Genomic DNA, 21,562 nt, shown 5'->3' on the forward strand with positions numbered 1-21,562 from the left:
AGCCATCATCATCACCACTATACACGACCACCTTCATCACCACTCTACACGGCCACCATCATCACCACTCTACACGGCCATCATCACTACTATACACGGCCACCATCATCACCACTCTACACGGACATCATCACCACTCTACACGGCCATCATCACCACTCTACACAGCCATCATCACCACTACTATACAGGACCATCATAATCACCACTATACACGGCTACCGTCATCACCACTATACAGGGCCACCATCATCACCACTCTACACGGCCATCATCATCACTACTATACACGGCCATCATCATCACTACTATACACGGCCATCATCATCACCACTATACAAGGCCACCATCATCACCACTATACAAGGCCACCATTATCACCAATATACACTGCCATCATCATCACCACTATACAAGGCCACCATCATCACCAATATACACTGCCATCATCATCACCACTATACAAGGCCACCATCATCACCAATATACACTGCCATCATCATCACCACTATACACGGCCATCATCATCACCACTATACGGCCATCATCATCACCACTCTACACGGCGGCAATCATCATCACCACTATACACGGCCACCATCATCACCACTCTAACGGCGGCAATCATCATCACCAATATACACTGCCATCATCATCACCACTCTACACGGCGGCAATCATCATCACCACTATACACGGCCACCATCATCATCACCACTATACACGGCCACCATCATCACCACTATACACGGCCACCATCATCACCACTATACACGGCCACCATCATCACCACTCTAACGGCGGCCTTAAGACCCATCCAAGGCTCACCTAAGGGCTCGCCCTGATATACACAAGTACCAGACACGTCAGGGGAAATCATCCCAATGCAAGTTCGTATCATCCTCCTGACAATTAACTCCCTTTTGTGTATTCCTCTCATGGAAAAAAATCAATATCACGAGAACAAGGCGCTGGTTCCATACCTTCCCAGGCCACTTCAATAAAAAAATTTCATACAGAAAAAAAAATCTAAACTAACTGACAATTATAACTTTTTTTCCTTTTTATTATTTGTTTTAATTTTTTTTAATTATTCTTTTAATTATATATATATATATATATATATATATATATATATATATATATATATATATATATATATATATATATATATATATATATATATAGGCCTATGTAATAAATATATATATATATATGTATATATATATATATATATATATATATATATATATATATATATATATATATATATATATACTAGCCGTCCCGGCCAGGCCCTGCTCTGGCTTCTGTGAAAAACCTTTCTGTTAAAGACCATTACCTGTGTGTTTAGTAATCATCATAAACCCGGCATTGCCAACCCAAACCACAACCAACCAAAACCAAAACAACAAAACGCAAACATAACGCTAACACAATTACAAATACAAACGAAAACAAAAACTTAACAACAAACACAACCACACCCACAAACACCAATACAAACACAAAGAAAAAACAAACAAAAAAGCAAACGAAAACAAAAACCTAACAACAAACCCAACCACAAACACCAATACCAACAAAAAAAAAATCAACGAAAAAAGCAAACGAAAACAAACCAAATCCAAACGCAAAACCAACCAAAAACACAAATACAAACCCAAACAAAAAAAACACAAACAAAAACGAAAAAAGAAAGAACAAAAACGAACCAAATTAAAACGCAACCACTAACGCAAACCCACCTAAACACAAAGAAAACACTAACGCGAACATAAACGCCCGGGGCGGAATCACCTGTTTTAGCTTAATGAACGACTATAGTACCCCAACTTATTCACAGTCTTTTGCACTCACTTAAACGAACGCGCCTGTTTCAATTTAATAAACAATTTTAATACTCCAAGCTTATCCGTAAAATACCTACAACATTTGCACTTGATCAATCCCCGCTAATTATGTAATTATTTTTTTTCCCAACACCAAAACAAAGTAATTAAAAAGTAAATTATTTTCACGGAATGCAATGGGTTTATAAAGGGAAGTAATTGTGTTTTTCCTAATTTATCAAAGGGAAGTAAGTGCTATAGGACTAAATAAAGACATAATTAGAATTTTTGTAAAAGATGATATTTTTTTTAAAACTTGTGTTTAATGAACATGCCGACAATTATTACTATAATTTGAAAAATGAAAATTATTTCCCAACACTTTCAATAGTAATTTTTTAGCTCATAAATTTAGACAAATGCGCACGATAATTTTTCTAACACTTAAAATCGTACAATTCCAACGACATACAAATGCATTACATACAGAACTGAGCTTTATATATTAGATTGGAAATGATACAATAAGAAAAATAAGAAATAAAGAATAAAATTGTCATTTCAACAAAAACAATTCCACTCCCTATGATTGTTATTATTTTAATTTTTTAGAATAATAGCCAGTTAAAAATAAAAACTCACCTGTATGGAGTCATTGAGGCTAATAATCCCATCCCCATCCAGGTCTCTAGTGCTATTTTTAGTCATGTCAAGAACGGCTACTCCCATGTTGCAGCGAATACCAAACGACAACAAAAATCCGATAGAGCTGAGGATGGCGATCTGGTATCTCTTGGCGACATTACATCTGTGGAGTCGATCAAAGCCGGGAAAAAAAATTAATGCTAAGATTGTCTCTTCATGGGCCAACATGGTCGTTAAGACCACTCCAGCTACTTTAGAGGTTTTTTTTATAATGTGCAAGCTATTTTAATATTCCCCCAATTTATGAGTTGATGGTATAATTGGTGGCTATTATTCTACAAGCTAAAAAAATGTTAAAGTTCAGAATATATTTTCTTTTGTATCTCAGTACTTTCATCTTTACTCAAGTACTTTTTGTACCCCATTGTTCTGCTGCGTAACCAAGTACTTTATCATGTGCCCAAGTACTTTACTATGTACCCCAGTATTCTATTAAGTACGCAAGTACTTTAGTCTTTACTAGAGCACGTCTTTATTATGCATATTCTTCTGTACCCCTCCCCTGCAGAGAAGTTAGTAAATTAAAAAAAATATTTTTGTTATAAAAAAGTCAAGAAAGGCCTACTATAACATTAAACCATAATTTTAGGAAAGCTGGCACTACCAGCTTACAGGATAATGTTAGGAAAGGCCTACTTTCAACATTCATACAACATAATGTTAGGAAAGGACTACTATAACACTAAATCATATGGCCTACTATCAGCTGACAACATAATGTTAGGACAACAGTCAAGGTATGAGCAGTATGGAGGCAGTACAGATATCACTAAACTAAAACGGAATGGTCATAATACCAAAATATGCTGGGGTGAAAGGTTTCATACAGGTGGGAGATTTGCTGCGAGATCTAGCCATCCTTCATGTGACAGGGACAGCTCCTGGGGTAGGGATGGGGGGGGGTGACTTAACCAACCTACCTAAGACAAGGACAGCTCCGGGGGATGTAAGACTTGCTGGGGATGGGGGTAGGGTGGTGGCCTAGCCAACCTACCTGAGACAAGGACAGCTCCGGGGGTGGGGGTAGGGTGGGGGTGAGGTGGGGTGGGGTGGTATGACCTAGCCAACCTACCTGAGACAAGGACAGCTCCGGGGGGTGTGGGTAGGGTGGGGGTGACCTTACCAACCTACCTAAGACAAGGACAGCTCCGGGGGATGTATGACTTGCTGGGGATGTGGGTAGGGTGGGGGTGGGGGTGGGGTTGGGGTGACCTTACCAACCTACCTGAGACAAGGACAGCTCCGGGGGATGTACGACTTGCTGGGGATGTGGGTAGGGTGGGGTGGGGATAGGGTGGTGTGGGGGTGGTATGACCTAGCCAACCTACCTAAGACAAGGACAGCTCCGGGGGTGGGGGTGGCCTAGCCAACCTACCTGAGACAAGGACAGCTCCTGGGGTGGGGGGTGACCTAGCCAACCTACCTGAGACAAGGACAGATCCTGGGGTGGGGGTGACCTAGCCAACCTACCTGAGACAAGGACAGCTCCGGGGGATGTAAGACTTGCTGGGGATGAAAGATTTCTCCGACTTGCCAGGAAGTTCGTCAGCCTCGGTGTAGGCGTCGTCTAGCTCGTCGTACTTGACCAGACTCTTCTCGTCCGTCTGCTTGGACACGAGTCTGTGGGGAGAGGGATTAGCTGGGATTAGTGGTCAGAGACAACTGGAGTCAGAGACAACTGGAGTCAGAGACAAGTGGAGTCAGAGAAAGTGGAGTCAGAGACAAGTGGAGTCATAGACTAGCTGAGTGAGTCCTACGTTAGTGGAGTCACTTGAGTCATAGGTTTAAGGGATCAGCTGGGATTAGTGGAGTCAGAGACAAGTGGAGTCATAGACTAGCTGAGTGAGTCATATGCTAGTGGAGTCACTTGAGTTATAGGTTTAAGGGGTCACTGGAATCATACGTTTGTCAAATTTAGTATATTTAAAATTCAGAGGAGTCATTGTGCTCACTTGCTAGATGAGTCAGAAAAGTCACAATTTATTGAAAAACACTGGAGAGTCATTAACGTCATAGTTTTTAGAGTCACAACATTTAAAGTCATAGAAGACAGTTAAGTGGAGTCGAAAAGATAAATTATGGAGAACAGAGTTACAGTTTAAATGAGTCACAAGCATCATATTTTAGTGGAGTCACTTGAGTCACAGATTAGAGATTTACACAAAGAGTCCAAACTAACACTGTAAAATAGCAGTTGAATTAAGCGACCAGAGCCTTAATTAAAGTGACGTCCCAATAATTTGAGTAATGATTTAGCACAACACGAAGTTATCTGTATATTTTAGATGCCCCATGATATTACAGCTATACCAAACTATAAAGTTTGTTATATAAGCTAAATACGATCGTGTTTAGTTTGTTTTTTTTAATAAACTTTGTATTTAAAAACAGTTAATAGCAATGTAGTAACCAATATTATGTCTGCTTCATGAAGGCTATGATCCAAAAAATTGTTGAATCTGACAGAATTTTTATTTTTCTTAATTCCAAATATTATACCGTGCCCTCCCCACATGTAATACAACATTGTGGGTACTTTAGGTCAAGTTTTTGTTACGATGTCTTAATATTGTGTCAATTTTGACACATTGTAGTCATGTGATTGCTGTCGTCTGCTTCTTTTAATTCCTTCAACGTTAGGATTAGTGTCATGATAAAATTACTTTTCAAGCGAGGACACTCTTTAAATGTCATCACGAAATGACACTCATAAGATGTCACGAAATGACACTTTTATTATGTCATTTGCAAAGGAATATATATATATATATATATATATATATATATATATATATATATATATATATATATATATATATATATGTATATATATATATATATATATATATATATATATATATATGCGTGTATGTTTTAATGAATGTATTGTGCATAAATGGCGTTACTGGGTCGGGTATCACCCCTCCCCCCCACCCCCAAGGTAACTATCTCATGTTTAGATATACATGACTACAAATACTCCCAGAATCAACTGTACTAAGTCGTGACCCTACTATTTATATGTATATTTATACGTAGGTTTGTTTAGCTGACCAACTAATTGACAAAAGTAGCTTAAAAAAATAGGACGGACACAAATTCTCTTCATTTACTACGCCCACATTGACGCAACGTAATTAACTTAGAATGACTTGCTGTGATTTACGAGTAATCCTAATTAATCTGTTCAAGCTTAAGAGAAGTTTTGTAAAAAGAAAAAAAAAATCTTTTGTTCCGAGAGCAGTAAGGATTTTAGCTCGAGTTAATTTTTATTTTTTTTAAATCTGCGTTTGTTTCTCTATAAATCTGTCATGCAGCGTTTTACCAGTTCTTTGTGCTTTAGCTCTATGATCTTCGAATATATATCAAGAAGTGTCACATTTATATATCAACAAGTGTCACAGTTATATATAAACAAGAGTCACATTTATATATCAACAAGTGTCACATTTATAGATCAACAAGTGTCACATTTATATATCAACGAGTGTCACATTTACATATCTACAAGTGTCACATTTATTTATCAAACAATAGTCACGTTGGTGAATCAACTTCGACTGCAGTTATCACTCCACTCTATACACCACTTATCTGTTGCTAGACGCTGTCATCCATTCATCAATCGACCATCAAACCACATAACCCTAACCTTAACGTACACCCACACCAAATAACCCTAACCTTAACGTACACCCACACCAAATAACCCAAACCATAACGTACACCCACACCAAATAACCCTAACCTTAACGTACACCCACACCAAATAACCCAAACCATAACGTACACCCACACCAAATAACCCTAACCTTAACGTACACCCACACCAAATAACCCTAACCATAACGTACACCCACACCAAATAACCCTAACCTTAACGTACACCCACACCAAATAACCCTAACCATAACGTACACCCACACCCACACCAAATAACCCTAACCTTAACGTACACCCACACCAAATAACCCTAACCATAACGTACACCCACACCCACACCAAATAACCCTAACCTTAACGTACACCCACACCAAATAACCCTAACCTTAACGTACACCCACACCCACACTAAATAACCCTAACCATAACGTACACCCACACCCACACCAAATAACCCTAACCTTAACGTACACCCACACCCACACTAAATAACCCTAACCTTAACGTACACCCACACCAAATAACCCTAACCTTAACGAACACCCACACCCACACCAAATAACCCTAACCCTAACGTACACCCACACCCACACCAAATAACCCTAACCTTAACGTACACCCACACCAAATAACCCTAACCTTAACGTACACCCACACCAAATAACCCAAACCATAACGTACACTCACACCAAATAACCCTAACCTTAACGTACACCCACACCCACACCAAATAACCCTAACCTTAACGCACACCCACACCAAAAAACCCATAACCTAGTCCCCCCTTACACTTTAATACCTCTGTATTTATCCATAATTTCCCATCTATTCCCGAGTGATGATATACACAGGAATCCCATTTATCATATAAAGTCAGCTACACAATCGATTCCCTTTTCATACTCTGCCATTCTAACTAGTTGTCTCCCTTAGGACTCCCAACTATAGCTACAAAAAAAATGGAATATTTCAATGAAAATTTTATTTACGCATAATACAATTTATTCAGTTTTTTATTTTATTTTTGCATTCACGGCGTTTTATTTTTTAGTCCGTTGTTTTAAAATAAAAATGTTTTATGGTGAAATCCAGCATTCAGTAGGTTCAGCGATTCTACTGTTGTTAGTTCCAGCTTTTGTGAGTTAGTATGAAATATATTTTATTTTACATTGTTTCGTACGAGTTGGTTGTATGAATATTTTAGTATCTCTCGGAAAAATGTTTTGACTGGAATACAAGTCACGTGATGTTGAAATAGACTTAGCTTGAATTGCCTGAGTAGATTTGTTGTGAGCAGTACATAATTTTGACGTCAGTGTCCTCAAGCTAGGGCTGCTAGAGGACATTGTAGCAATGTCCTTCTTTATCATGATAATCATGATAGGCCTAGAGGACATTGTGGTAATGTCCTTCATTATCATGATTGGCCTAAAGGATCTTTTAGGATTGTCCTTCTTATCATGATAGGCCTAGAGGACATTGTAGCAATGTCCTTCTTTATCATGATAGACCTAATGAGCATTGTGGCAATGTCCTTCAGTATCATAATAGCCCTATAGGACATTGTGGCATTTTCCTTCAGTGTTATGATAGGGCCACTTGCATTTCAATAAACAATGATATCTTGTACGGCTACTTAGGCTACTACGAGGGTGCGGGGGGGGGGGGGGGGGTCTTATGTTGTATAAACGGATGACGTTTTAGACTAAAATCTTTGGGGGTTGAGCGTCTAAGACGTCATTATAATGTAACATAACGCATGACTAATGCAAGATTCTTCGATTTACTATTCTATTCACTATAAAATGATAATCGTTTTTTTCCCATTAGTGTAGAACAAAATCATTGAAACAGCAGCCTTGACCTTTATTCCAATCGATACCAATAGATTTTTTTTTTAAAGACGCAAAAACCGTGTCACCAAATTCTACGTCACAAAATACTCCAACTCAGAACAAAGAGAAATCAAAGAACAGACAACTCCCTGTCGGGTCTAATGTCAACCAACAATCTACAGTAACTACCCCTTGAAATAGCTGCTCAGCCGTTCACTAAAATTCCAGGCAAAATGACAGTAGTTTGGTGCGGATTTTCCCGAAAATTCTTCACTACCAAGACGATAGACTAGAAATGGGAGCACAAAAAAATGAATCGCAATTTTATGAAATGACTTATAAATAAATTGAGGCGGTCATTTTAGACGTAAATCTCGAATGGCTGGCTTTAAGTTTGACAAGATAGGATGTTAAACCTTTTTGTCACTACACATAATGTTGAACTTGAATGTTTGACTACATTCGATGTTAAACCTCTATAAACACTGACTACAACTTGGCTCTCAAAATTGATATTTTAGCCTTCCCAACATTTTATTATGTACGGCAGGGGTCTCCAAACTTTTCAGTCCGAGGGCCGCATTAACTATCAAATTTCAGTTCGGGGGCCAGTTTCTTCCAGGCATGTCTTTGATTTTTCTGGGCGAAGTTCCTCAGCCATCAGCAACAAACGTTTTTTCCGTGGACAAAAAGATCTCCGCGGGCCGGATGAGAGGACTTCGCGGGCCACATCCGGCCCGCGGGCCGTAGTTTGGAGACCCCTGATGTACGGGAATGAACGGATGAACTCTACTTCACCAACCCGTGTTTACCTTGACTGGTTTATTTAGTTTACCTAATGCGTAGCCTAGCGGGAGAGAGCAGCTAGACTGCTAACAATATTATCGCGTTCGAATCCGGGTTCAAATCAGTTCTTGATTCAACCCAGCTCTGATGGGTGCCTAACTTACGTCAGGGAAACAAAGGCGGCTGGACATTGTGCTGACCACATTATCCATTCATATGCCGAGGTCTATGAATCAGATGAACTCTACTTCATCTGCCCCATGTGTCTTGGACACTAACGGGATTAAGAAGAAGAATATGATGCGTGTTAAATTTGTCTAAATACAGACAACCTATATACTACGTAATCAGCTATTGCGTTATCTCCCTTTCCCCTGTGAGTTGTCCCCCTTAATACAGTAGATTTCTGATCTACGGCTTCGAGAAAATAAACAGTCTGGTGATGCTTGAGATGAAAGGTTTAGAATTCTATATGTAACATTGTACGAATTAACAACATGCATACTGGAACACGTGACAAAATATTGACCAATCAGCAGACACGTAACAAAAATATGTGACAAATCATGAAGCACGGGGCAAAATCGTGTGCAACTCATACAGTGATCAGCAAGAAAGGAAACAAATAGTACATTTTTCACATCATTATCTAATTCAAATTTTAACTAATTTAAAAATCTTCCTTGTAACGTATGATAAGCCCCAAATTTTCGTTACTTTACGCCAACTTTAGATAATTTAAAATTTGCAATCTTAAAACTTAACAAGCCAGAGATTTTACATTCAAATTCTCAAGATTACACTGGCCTGCTTTAGCGACTATTAAGGGATAAAACACTCAACTTTCGCGCATACATTTCGCGCATAATCTCCTAGTAATTCCCCGCACATTATGTCATTAAAAAAATCTTTCATTCACCGGAGAAATTAAGTTGTTGGGGCGAATCCCGGAGCCTGCTTAGAACTACAGAAAGACGTTCTTAGACTCTGCTCGGTTTAAAATTACTGTAAAACTACTCACAGCAATCACCAGCTGTAAGTAAGACAAAAAAAACAAGCACATTGTGTTTTCCGTTACCATGGCGACGTGTCGTAAATTACCAACAGTTTATAAATTCCTTGAGAAATTACCTTTGATATTGTACGCCGTTGTTTTGCTGCTTATGAAGTACTCCAGAAATTTTGACGCAAAGAGTAATATTGGAGGGAGTGGTTAGGGAGGGGGGGGGTAAGTTGTTCATCTGAGAAACAGCTTTCCAGTAGAAATAAATAGGGATCACATTGAGGGAAAGGGGGGGGGGGTGTACGTTGGAATAAGTACCTACACCACGAGTGGTTACGTCAGCAAGATGGCGGAATATTCTCTCGTGGGACGAGACAAACTCCAAAAATGTATGTGTATGTTTCATGTCTTGACTAACATTAATTTATATGTTACGTCATGACCCCCCTTCCCCAACGCCCATAACGAGTAGACTATGTCTGATTCCTCAGTCGCTTTAAGCTCTAAATTCGCCTCCTGTTTAGCGCAGTAAACCCAGATTTAGTTATGTCTACATTGGTGATATTTACACATGTATTACACAATGTTCTCATCTATTTTAGGTTCTACATAACGCAACACTGTTCTATTAAACTCTTGCATTAAACTCTTGTATAAAACTCTTGTATTAAACTAATTTATTAAACTATAATTTTTGTCAGTTGCTATAGGTAAACCAGAAGTCACAGAACAGATAGCATTGAGCCTGTTGGAGCTGACTGGGCAGCACATAGTTTTCTTACAGCGAATAAAAGATCAAGTATTACCAACTAGGAAGTCAACTGCAACATATATCGTATAGTTAGAGGAGTTCGAAACCCATATATATATATATATATATATATATATATATATATATATATATATATATATATATATATATATATATATATATATATAAAGAACTTTGTATATTTGTTCTAAAATTGGATCATTTCGATTGAGAAGACCAAGACCAACGCATATATTAATGCATGAGCAATATGATCTCGACAACGCTTTACGTAATTGTCGCTATTAAAAACTATCTAGCTTGAGGCGATTATTTGACTATATACCATCTCTTAACCTACATTAGCAATAATTATTTTGCAAAACTTAGGTGCAAAGCGTTGTTGTTGTTGTTTTCATATTCTCAGTTCCATTTAGTTAAGTGTCTATGCGCATGTGTATTTATGAATTTTAAACATTCATGTTTGTGTATACATAAGTGTATAGCATATGTGTGTATATATAAATGTATAGCAAGTGTGGGCATATATAAATGTATAGCATGTGTGTATATATTAATGTATAACGTGTGTGTATATATAAATCTATAACATGTGTGCATATACACGTATAGCATGTGTGTACATATAAATGTATATGAAGTGTGTGTATATATAAATGTATATCCACAATGTATTAGTAGTTCTTGTAACAAAACAACTCTTTATTTATGTAGTTTATATATTCATGTATAAGTATGTATATATGTATATTAATGTATAGCCACAAGTTATTACTAGTCCTAACAACACACAACTCTTTATTTATGTATTTTATATATTCATGTATAAGTATATATGTATATCAATGTATAGCCACAAGGTATTAACAGTCCTTACAACACACTACTCTTTATTTATGTAGTTTATATATTCATATATAAGTAATAATATATGTATATTAATGTATAGCCACAAGGTATTAGTAGTCCTAACAACACACAACTCTTTACGAACAACTAATTTGTGACAGTGCACAGCAATCGATAAAGAAAACATCTGCGGACCGCCATAGCTGAACGACTGTTAATATCTTAATAGCCCTCGCCCTTTCATTGTCCTGTCTCTCACGATACTTCATGACTCGCGGGAAACCAACCAAATTTCTCTTTCAAACATTCCAGAGCATCAGGAGCCATCTTGACCTAATTGCCTTACGCTGTCGTTGCCAGAACGAGACTGAGACCACCGCGGCAGATTTGAGTGCCTTGTAAATAGTAGCAGTAAAAAAATGTGCAGGAAGATACGACGCACAAGTTAAAAACGTAAACAGAGAAATCGATAAGGCGTTGTTGTCGCGTCTTTGTAGTGAGGCTCAATAGCTTACACATCAGATAAAGGCTTAATGGCTTACATATCAGATAGGTAGAGGCTTAATGGCTTACATATCAGATAAAGGCTTAATAGCTTACACATCAGATAAAGGCTTAATAGCTTACACATCAGATAAAGGCTTAATAGCTTACACATCAGATAAAGGCTTAATGGCTTACATATCAGATAAAGGCTTAATAGCTTACACATCAGATAAAGGCTTAATAGCTTACACATCAGATAAAGGCTTAATAGCTTACACATCAGATAGAGGCTTAATGGCTTACACATCATATAGGTAGAGGCTCAATAGCTTACACATCAGATAGAGGCTTAATGGCTTACACATCAGATAGGTAGAGGCTTACTAGCTTACACATCAGATAGGTAGAGGCTTAATAGCTTACACATCAGATAAAGGCTTAATGGCTTACACATCAGATAGGTAGAGGCTTACTAGCTTACACATCAGATAAAGGCTTAATGGCTTACACATCAGATAGGTAGAGGCTTACTAGCTTACACATCAGATAGGTAGAGGCTTAATAGCTTACACATCAGATAAAGGCTTAATGGCTTACACATCAGATAGGTAGAGGCTTACTAGCTTACACATCAGATAAAGGCTTAATGGCTTACACATCAGATAGGTAGAGGCTTACTAGCTTACACATCAGATAGGTAGAGGCTTAATAGCTTACACATCAGATAAAGGCTTAATGGCTTACACATCAGATAGGTAGAGGCTTACTAGCTTACACATCAGATAAAGGCTTAATGGCTTACACATCAGATAGGTAGAGGCTTACTAGCTTACACATCAGATAAAGGCTTAATGGCTTACACATCAGATAAAGGCTTAATGGCTTACACATCAGATAAAGGCTTAATGGCTTACACATCAGATAGGTAGAGGCTTACTAGCTTACACATCAGATAAAGGCTTAATGGCTTACACATCAGATAAAGGCTTAATGGCTTACACATCAGATAAAGGCTTAATGGCTTACACATCAGATAAAGGCTTAATGGCTTACACATCAGATAAAGGCTTAATGGCTTACACATCAGATAAAGGCTTAATGGCTTACACATCAGATAAAGGCTTAATAGCTTACACATCAGATAAAGGCTTAATGGCTTACACATCAGATAAAGGCTTAATGGCTTACATATCAGATAGGTAGAGGCTTACTAGCTTACACACAGAGGCGTAGCGAGGGGGGGGGGCGGGGGGGGGGGGGACATATGTCCCCGGGCGCCGACCTTAGGGGGGGCGCCAAATTGAAAGTTTGAGGGGGGGGGGTACAAATGAAAAGTTCGAGGGGGGGTGCAAATCAAAAGTTTGAGGGGGGGTGCAAATGAAAAGTTTGAGGGGGGGTGCAAATCGAAAATTTGAGGGGATGTGCAAATGAAAAGTTCGAGGGGGGGGTGCAAATCGAAAATTTGCTCCCGAGGGGGCGCCAAATTGAAAGTATGTCCCCGGGCGCTGGTAAGGGTCGCTACGCCTCTGCTTACACATCAGATAGGTAGAGGCTTACTAGCTTACACATCAGATAGGTAGATGCTTACACATCAGATAGGTAGAGGCTTACATATCAGATAGGTAGAGGCTTACATATCAGATAGGTAGAGGCTTACTAGCTTACAAGATTACAATATTTTACAATATTGTTACATATATTAAAAAACACTCAATATCGTAAAATCCCATGCTGGAGCTTCAAATGTTAACAACTTAGCTTTATTTAGTACCCAGCATGAGCTACACATAAGGACGTCCCTGAGCCCACCCAGCTCTAAAGAATACCCGACTCGCGCTAAGGAAAATAAAGGTGGCTGTACATAGTGCTGACCATACTACTTCTGTATACGTCGAGGTCACAAAAACAGATGGACTCTACTTCACCTGCACCATGGACCGTCAGATTCGAAAGGATACTTTACTTACTTTACGAGCTATACCTCAACCAGATCAGCTCTATTAGGTACCCAGCATGAGCTCTACCTTAACTAGCTCAGCTCTATTAGGTACCCAGCATGAATTGATCGAATTTCGGTTCATCACACAACCCTCGCGCACGCAACGGACAAACGAACTGACCAGTGACGACAAGCATCTGGTCCCAGAGGGTTAACTTGGTTTCGTGTGTTGAACTTTAAGCATGCGCTGACCGATGGCCAGATCAACCAGATGTGGGTCAGGTCAAGTTTTTTTTTCTCAAGTTTAAAGTTTAACCGAATTTTCAATTTTTTTTTTTTTTTTTTTTACTAACAGAAAACATAAAAATGAAAGTAAATTTTATAATTTTTAAAAATGTTATAAGTATTTTTATACAACTTTTTATAAGATAAAATAAATGTTCGGTTTCCCAACAATTTACTTCAATCGTTTCCCAATTTTTCTTGAACTAATTTTTTACCTCGTGAAAAAAACTCTTTCAGCCCTCGAGACTTCAACTCGTGATCACTTAGTCACGCCAATTTCCCAGCGCTTTAATTAGTCTAATTATCTGTATAGTCTCATTACCATTGTCAGCGCCAGCCAACGACGTGTCGACCCCCGCGACCAAAACGACGCAGCCATCAAACACACTGCTAGCGCCGAGTCAACAAAATTAAGACGTAGACCAAGTCTAAAAAAGGTCAATCTAGACCACCCCAGCTGGATCACGTGACGGGATAAATGTCACGTTTATCCCGGATAGTCAGACCCGGCCACGCCCACCCTAGACCAAACAGCGCGCGCCAAGCACGTGTCAAGGAAAAATTTGCATAAATTCATCCGCCGGATAGTGCCGGCGGTGACGTCACTTAGGGTGTAAATGACGTCATTGGCACTAGAGTATCACACGTCAGAAGTGGCTTGGTGTAAATTATTTACAAACAAACGAGAAGACAGGCAGACGTCAATTGTATGGTGTGATGTGTTTCATCAGGGGCTGGTGGTGAAGTCGATAGGGAATATATCCTTGACGTTAGGGGAGTGGTGGTCTAGTCGATAGGGAATATATCCTTGACGTTAGGGGAGTGGTGGTCTAGTCGATAGGGAATATATCCTTGACGTTAGGGGAGTGGTGGTCTAGTCGATAGGGAATATATCCTTGACGTGAGGGGAGTGGTGGTCTAGTCGATAGGGAATATATCCTGGACGTGAGGTCAAGACAGGGGACATGCAGGTGAAGTAGAGTGTCAGATATTGGCAGCTGTCCAGCAAATGTCAGCGACTGACAAACCAATGTCCACTAGAGACGGCTGTCTACCAAATGTCAAATATAGATCAGCTATTGACAGCTGACCATCAAATGTCCACTATTGACAGCTGACCATCAAATGTCCACTATTGACAGCTGACCATCAAATGTCCACTATTGACAGCTGACCATCAAATGTCCACTATTGACAGCTGACCATCAAATGTCCACTATTGACAGCCGACCATCAAATGTCCACTATTGACAGCTGACCATCAAATGTCCACTATTGACAGCTGACCATCAAATGTCCACTATTGACAGCTGACCATCAAATGTCCACTATTGACAGCTGACCATCAAATGTCCACTATTGACAGCTGACCATCAAATGTCAACTATTGACAGCTGACCATCAAATGTCCACTATTGACAGCTGACCATCAAATGTCCACTATTGACAGCTGACCATCAAATGTCAACTATTGACAGCTGACCATCAAATGTCAACTATTGACAGCTGACCATCAAATGTCAACTATTGACAGCTGACCGTCAAATGTCATCCACTGACAACTGACCTGACATCGCCAACCATCTACCGTTGACTCAAACCAAACACCAGAACGTCTATGACCTGCCAATGTAAACGGTCTGTCGGCGTTCCGCATGATTGATTTAACGGTGTGTAAAGGTCATTGACATACCCATGTACTGTTGAGAATACCAGGCTGACATTAGCTGAGGTCGTACACCAAAGGTCGAAGGTCAACTTTATGTAGAAAGCAATCAACGAACGAATTAGATGATAGAAAGAAAATAATTGGGTTTGATGTATTGTAAAAATGTAAGTTCCCTTGTCGAACCTTATAATCCAAGTAGAGTTCATATGAAGGGCGGTGTGGTCAGCACTATGTCCAGCCGCCTTTACTTTCTTAACGTGAGTGAAGTAACAATCAGAACTAGATGAACTTAGGTACGTCCTGTAGACTCAAGTCCGACCGAGAATCGAGCTCGAGACTTTCGGTTAGCAGTCGAACTCTCTATCACCCGACCACGCCATCCCATGTTTTGATGTATTGGACTGAGTAGAATAGAACGTTTTTGGACAACATCAGCCTCAGAATGTATCCGCGTCACACTCCGACTTTAGCCCAAGCCAGAAAACATTTCTCTAGAGTGATTTTAGTGACTGGTGTCGCGTGTATTCGAACTCTGGACGTTTAAATGGGTCATCTGCTCTATAGGGCTGGTAAGTAGGTCACCAACCAGTTCTACGGCTCAATAAAACCTGCATGAGCCATAGAACTGGTTGGTGACCTACTTACCAGCCCTATTGGTTTGTTTTACAAAAAACAGTTTTTAATTGTAAAATTCCGTAAAAATGTTGCTAAATTTAAGTAAAAAAGTAATTTATAAATATATACCATATATGTAATAAATTATGTAGGTTCTGTTATAAGTATGTCGCTTTTGCTGTAATAAGATATTTTTTTCTAATTGAAACAGAAGCCGAAACTACGGCAACCTTGTACTCCACTCACCCCCCCCCCCCCCACCATCCCCCACCCTAACCTTGTCCAGGACCGTCGTCTCTACCGGCGACCCCATGGAATCGATCGAGTCAACTTAAAGTCTCTCAAAGCCGGCATACAACATCCGGCTTCCAAAGCCGGCATACAACATCCGGCTTCCGAACCCGTCTCTTTAGACGAGGTTGCTGATGGAGGTGGGCGATCTAGTATTGATGGTGTTGAATGGTGTTTGGTGGTGTGTAATGGTGTTTCCGCAGCCAATCAAAGAAGACAAACATTTCCGGTCCGTAGCAATTCATTTGCTGTGGGTAAATACAGGTCTGTCGTCATTAATGACGTCACTGGTGACGTCAGTGTTGGCGCTACAGGTCTGACGTCAGAGGTAAGTATCGTCAGTGGTGACGCCAGTGGTCCATCTCTCCTGGTGGACATATAATGGACAGGTTGACTCTCACAGACGCAGTCGCCTGACGCTGTCGCCTGACGCAGTCACACGACGCAGTCACACGACTCAGTCATGTAGTCACATGACGCAGTCACACGACGCAGTCACACGACGCAGTCATGTAGTCACATGACGCAGTCACACGACGCAGTCACACGACGCAGTCACACGACGCAGTCACACGACTCAGTCATGCAGTCACACGACTCAGTCATGTAGTCACATGACGCAGTCACACGACGCAGTCACACGACGCAGTCACACGACGCAGTCACACGACGCAGTCACACGACGCAGTCACACGACGCAGTCACACGACTCAGTCATGTAGTCACATGACGCAGTCACACGACGCAGTCGCCTGACGCAGTCACATGTTAACGAATTGAACTTGTGTTTGCCCCCCCCCCCCCATGACTTAAGATCGTCCTATAGTACCCAGTTATACAACAGAATATCATAGCTGAATCGTGTTCAAGTTTTAAAAAAATAAACATATATCCAAGATTGTTTTCTTACTAAATATATTGTGACAAACGAAAAATCCCAAGCGGTTAAGGAAAACAATCTCTTATTAGATCAAATAAATTTTACTTCCTATTATTTTATCTACCACAATGTAACAATCATCACATTATTACCATAAAAAACTATTTTCTATCCTAAAAACTATGTAATGCATTCAGTGTTAATGCAGAATACATTTTCACTTTATCCATGGGATTGTTTTAGAAATAAAAGACAAGAATATTACAACAAAACGACAAAAATACCACAACACAATGACAAGAATAGTTAAATGAATAGACAAGAATACAACAACAAAAAGATAACATTTGTTGCCTAATCTCGTCACCCTTTATATAGGCGACAACTTTTACTTTAACAAATCCTCTAACCCAACAACGTAGCTTAAAAAAAAATCATCATAGACGTGTTTTATTCCTGGGCCTGCTAATAGAATAGAGGACTGGTGTGGGGGGTCGGGGAGTGGGGGGGGGGGGGTGTAAAACACTGGGCGCCTGGTCAGCCCAGCATTCTATTACAATTACGGCCCAGACTCTAGCACCGGCTCCTGTGTAGGTTGATAATTTATTTATGTAGATCATTTGTCCCAGGGGACGTGGGGCCGGCCCACGGACATAAAGTGTCGATCTGTTATTGGGTGGGTGAAGTCTGGATACACGGCTACACAGGGGTCTGTGTTCAGTTGGACAGTGTGTGGACACAGCTACACATTGTGGTACACGCTGACACAACACAGCGACCTATCTACACACACACCTATACACAGCTTTAAAAATTCGTCACACAGCGACACAATTAAACGCCACGACAGTACACAAACAGCGACACACTGACAATGTTAAATACAGCACACACAGATAGACACAAAGCTACACACCTCGACACATTAGAGACACAAACAACTACAAATTTACACACAGTTAAAAAGCGACATATTTTACATCCAAATTTAGACAAATATAAGGTTCAGATTAAACACATTTTTAACGCAACACATTTTGAACACAACACATTTTAAATTCTATCTAATTTTAAAATCTTTTTTTAACAAAGCATAGTTTAAAACTTAGCACATTTTGAACACTACAAATTTTCAACGCATTTTGACACATGTTTAACAAATTTGGACACACCACATTTCAAAGACAGCACAATTTCAACACAACACAGTTTAAACACATAACTGGAGCATCTACACGTAACTACAGCAGCAATGTCAACACACAGCGACCGACTGCTTAAATAAAAGCTACCGGCGATTATTTGAAAGCGGCGCCATCAATTATTCAAACCTCAGTTTGGCCCAGCTGAATAGTTTTTGTTTATGTTCTGATGTTTGACTGTAAGGTTTGTACGGTGTAGTGTGGTGGTAGGTGAGTTGGTTGGTGGTGTGTGGGGATTGGTGATTGGTGGTGTGAGGTGATTGGTGGTGTGAGGTGATTGGTGGTGTGAGGGGATTGGTGGTGTGAGGGGATTGGTGGTGTGAGGGGATTGGTGATTGGTGGTGTGAGGGGATTGGTGATTGGTGATTGGTGGTGTGAGGGGATTGGTGGTTGGTGGTGTGAGGTGGTTGGGGGTGTGAGGTGGTTGGTGGTGTGAGGTGGTTGGGGGTGTGAGGTGGTTGGGGGTGTGAGGTGGTTGGTGATTGGTGATTGGTGGTGTGAGGGGATTGGTGTTTGGGGTGTGAGGTGATTGGTGATTGGGGTGTGAGGTGATTGGTAATTGGTGGTGTGAGTTAATTGGTGATTGGTGGTGTGAGGTGATTGGGGTGTGAGGTGATTGGTGGTGTGAGGGGATTGGTGGTGTGAGGGGATTGGTGATTGGTGGTGTGAGGGGATTGGTGATTGGTGATTGGTGGTGTGAGGGGATTGGTGGTTGGTGGTGTGAGGTGGTTGGGGGTGTGAGGTGGTTGGTGGTGTGAGGTGGTTGGGGGTGTGAGGTGGTTGGGGGTGTGAGGGGATTGGTGATTGGTGATTGGTGGTGTGAGGGGATTGGTGTTTGGGGTGTGAGGTGATTGGTGATTGGGGTGTGAGGTGATTGGTAATTGGTGGTGTGAGTTGATTGGTGATTGGTGGTGTGAGGTGATTGGGGTGTGAGGTGATTGGTGGTGTGAGGTGGTTGGGGGTGTGAGGTGATTGGTGATTGTTGGTGAGACAAGTTATAGAACAGATTATAAATCACTTTTTATATTGTGTTTCAATACTCGGAGATTTGTCTTGCCTAGCTGCAGTTATATTGTGTTTCAATACTAGGTGATTTGTCTTGCCTAGCTACCGTTATATTGTACCCACCCCTGCTACTGACCTGCCCATTCAAGCGAAGCCTCTCTCCTCGGGGTTCACAAACTATTTCTCCCACCCTAAACCCCAGGGCCTCCCTGAACCCTATAGGTAATGTGTCCCACGTCGCCCACTCTCGCACCATTGACATACAGATACCATCAATTAATGCGAAGGTGTAGGACTTCAAAGGGACGTGATTTGAATGACGACTGGGAGACATAGTTTACATCTTTGTTAAACACTGTGATGGATGTGGCTCAGTGTGAATTAATTTCATGTGTTTTAGCACATTGTGTGGACACTTTGATATGCACGTTGGAGCATACCAATACACAAACACACACACCAACACCACCACACCAACACACATACACCAACACACACAGAAACACACACAAACACCAACACACACACCAACGCACCAACACCAACACCCACACCAACACACCAACACCGACATACACACATTCCAACACATACACCAACACACACACACAACCACCTACACACACACCAACACACACCAACACCAACATACACACACACCAACACACACACACACATCTACACACACACCAAGACAATACCTCTCCGTTTCTCTGCTGCAATACTCTCCCGGCGATCGTAGGACAGCCAACCCCGTTGTATGGTGTAAGGTTGAACCAATCGTCCATACATCACATCCTCCAACCCTCACCCCCCCCCCCCATCACCCACACACCAAACAACTGCGTCTGATCCATTCTTTCATCCCCCTTCACGGCTCAGCTGGTATTAATTAATTACTCGCCAGCTCCTAATACTGTAAACTATGACGTCAGCAAACACAATACCAACCACAAAACACCACAACACCAACAACCCACAAAACACGAAACCACAATTTAAAATTGCATCGATCCAATTTAAACTTGATCTATTGAAAAAATTATGAGATATCGATTTTTCAAGAACGGTAACTCAAGAAATAAACCTACAATTGTTAAGTTTAGTGTTGTTGAAATTCGCTTCTAACATTTAACAATGTTTGTAGCACTTAAAATACGAGACTTCTTTTAAGCGATTCGCTAAATTACTGTGGTAATGGTTCGAATATGCGTGGGAGAGTAACAATAGAAAAAGAAATGGGTCACATTACTTTGTGTCCGGGAGGGGGGGGGGGGGGCATCCCATGACAAGGTTATAAAGTGTAACATAAACTGTACAACATTGTACGCAGCTCATCTGACAACTTCTTTACATTGAGTACACTGTAAATTTGGGAGCATTGTAGCTTTGGCAATACTGTAACTTTGGGAATATTGTAGCTTTGGGAATATTGCAACTTTGGGAATATTGTAACTTTGGGAATATTGTAACTTTGGGAACATTGTAACTGTGGGAATATTGTAACTTTAGGAATATTGTAACCTTGGGAACATTGTTACTTTGGGAATATTATAACTTTGGGAACATTGTAACTATAGGAATATTTTAACTTTAGGAATGTTGTAATTTTGGGAACGTGTAACTTTTAGAATATTGTAACTTTAGGAATGCTGTAATTTTGGGAACGTGTAGCTTTAGGAATATTGCAACTTTAGGAATGTTGTAATTTTGGGAACGTGTTACTTTAGGAATATTGCAAATTT

The 21,562-nt window shown here is 40.3% G+C and overlaps 1 protein-coding gene across 1 annotated transcript in view; it reads right to left on the reverse strand.

The window, feature by feature from the left end:
• Positions 1–21,562, reverse strand: part of LOC131952280 (vesicular glutamate transporter 2-like) — a 189,983-nt gene that overhangs the window by 100,181 nt on the left and 68,240 nt on the right. Inside the window, exons 3-4 of the mRNA XM_059314882.1 lie at positions 4,008–4,157; positions 2,475–2,640 (exon numbers count right to left, since the gene is read on the reverse strand). Coding sequence (XP_059170865.1) covers positions 2,475–2,640; positions 4,008–4,157 — 316 coding nt within the window. The remainder of the gene's footprint in view (positions 1–2,474; positions 2,641–4,007; positions 4,158–21,562) is intronic.

Source organism: Physella acuta, unplaced genomic scaffold (genome assembly GCF_028476545.2).
Source record: "Physella acuta isolate Inbredline_101_S28 unplaced genomic scaffold, ASM2847654v3 ptg000863l, whole genome shotgun sequence".
Lineage (NCBI taxonomy): Eukaryota > Metazoa > Mollusca > Gastropoda > Physidae > Physella > Physella acuta.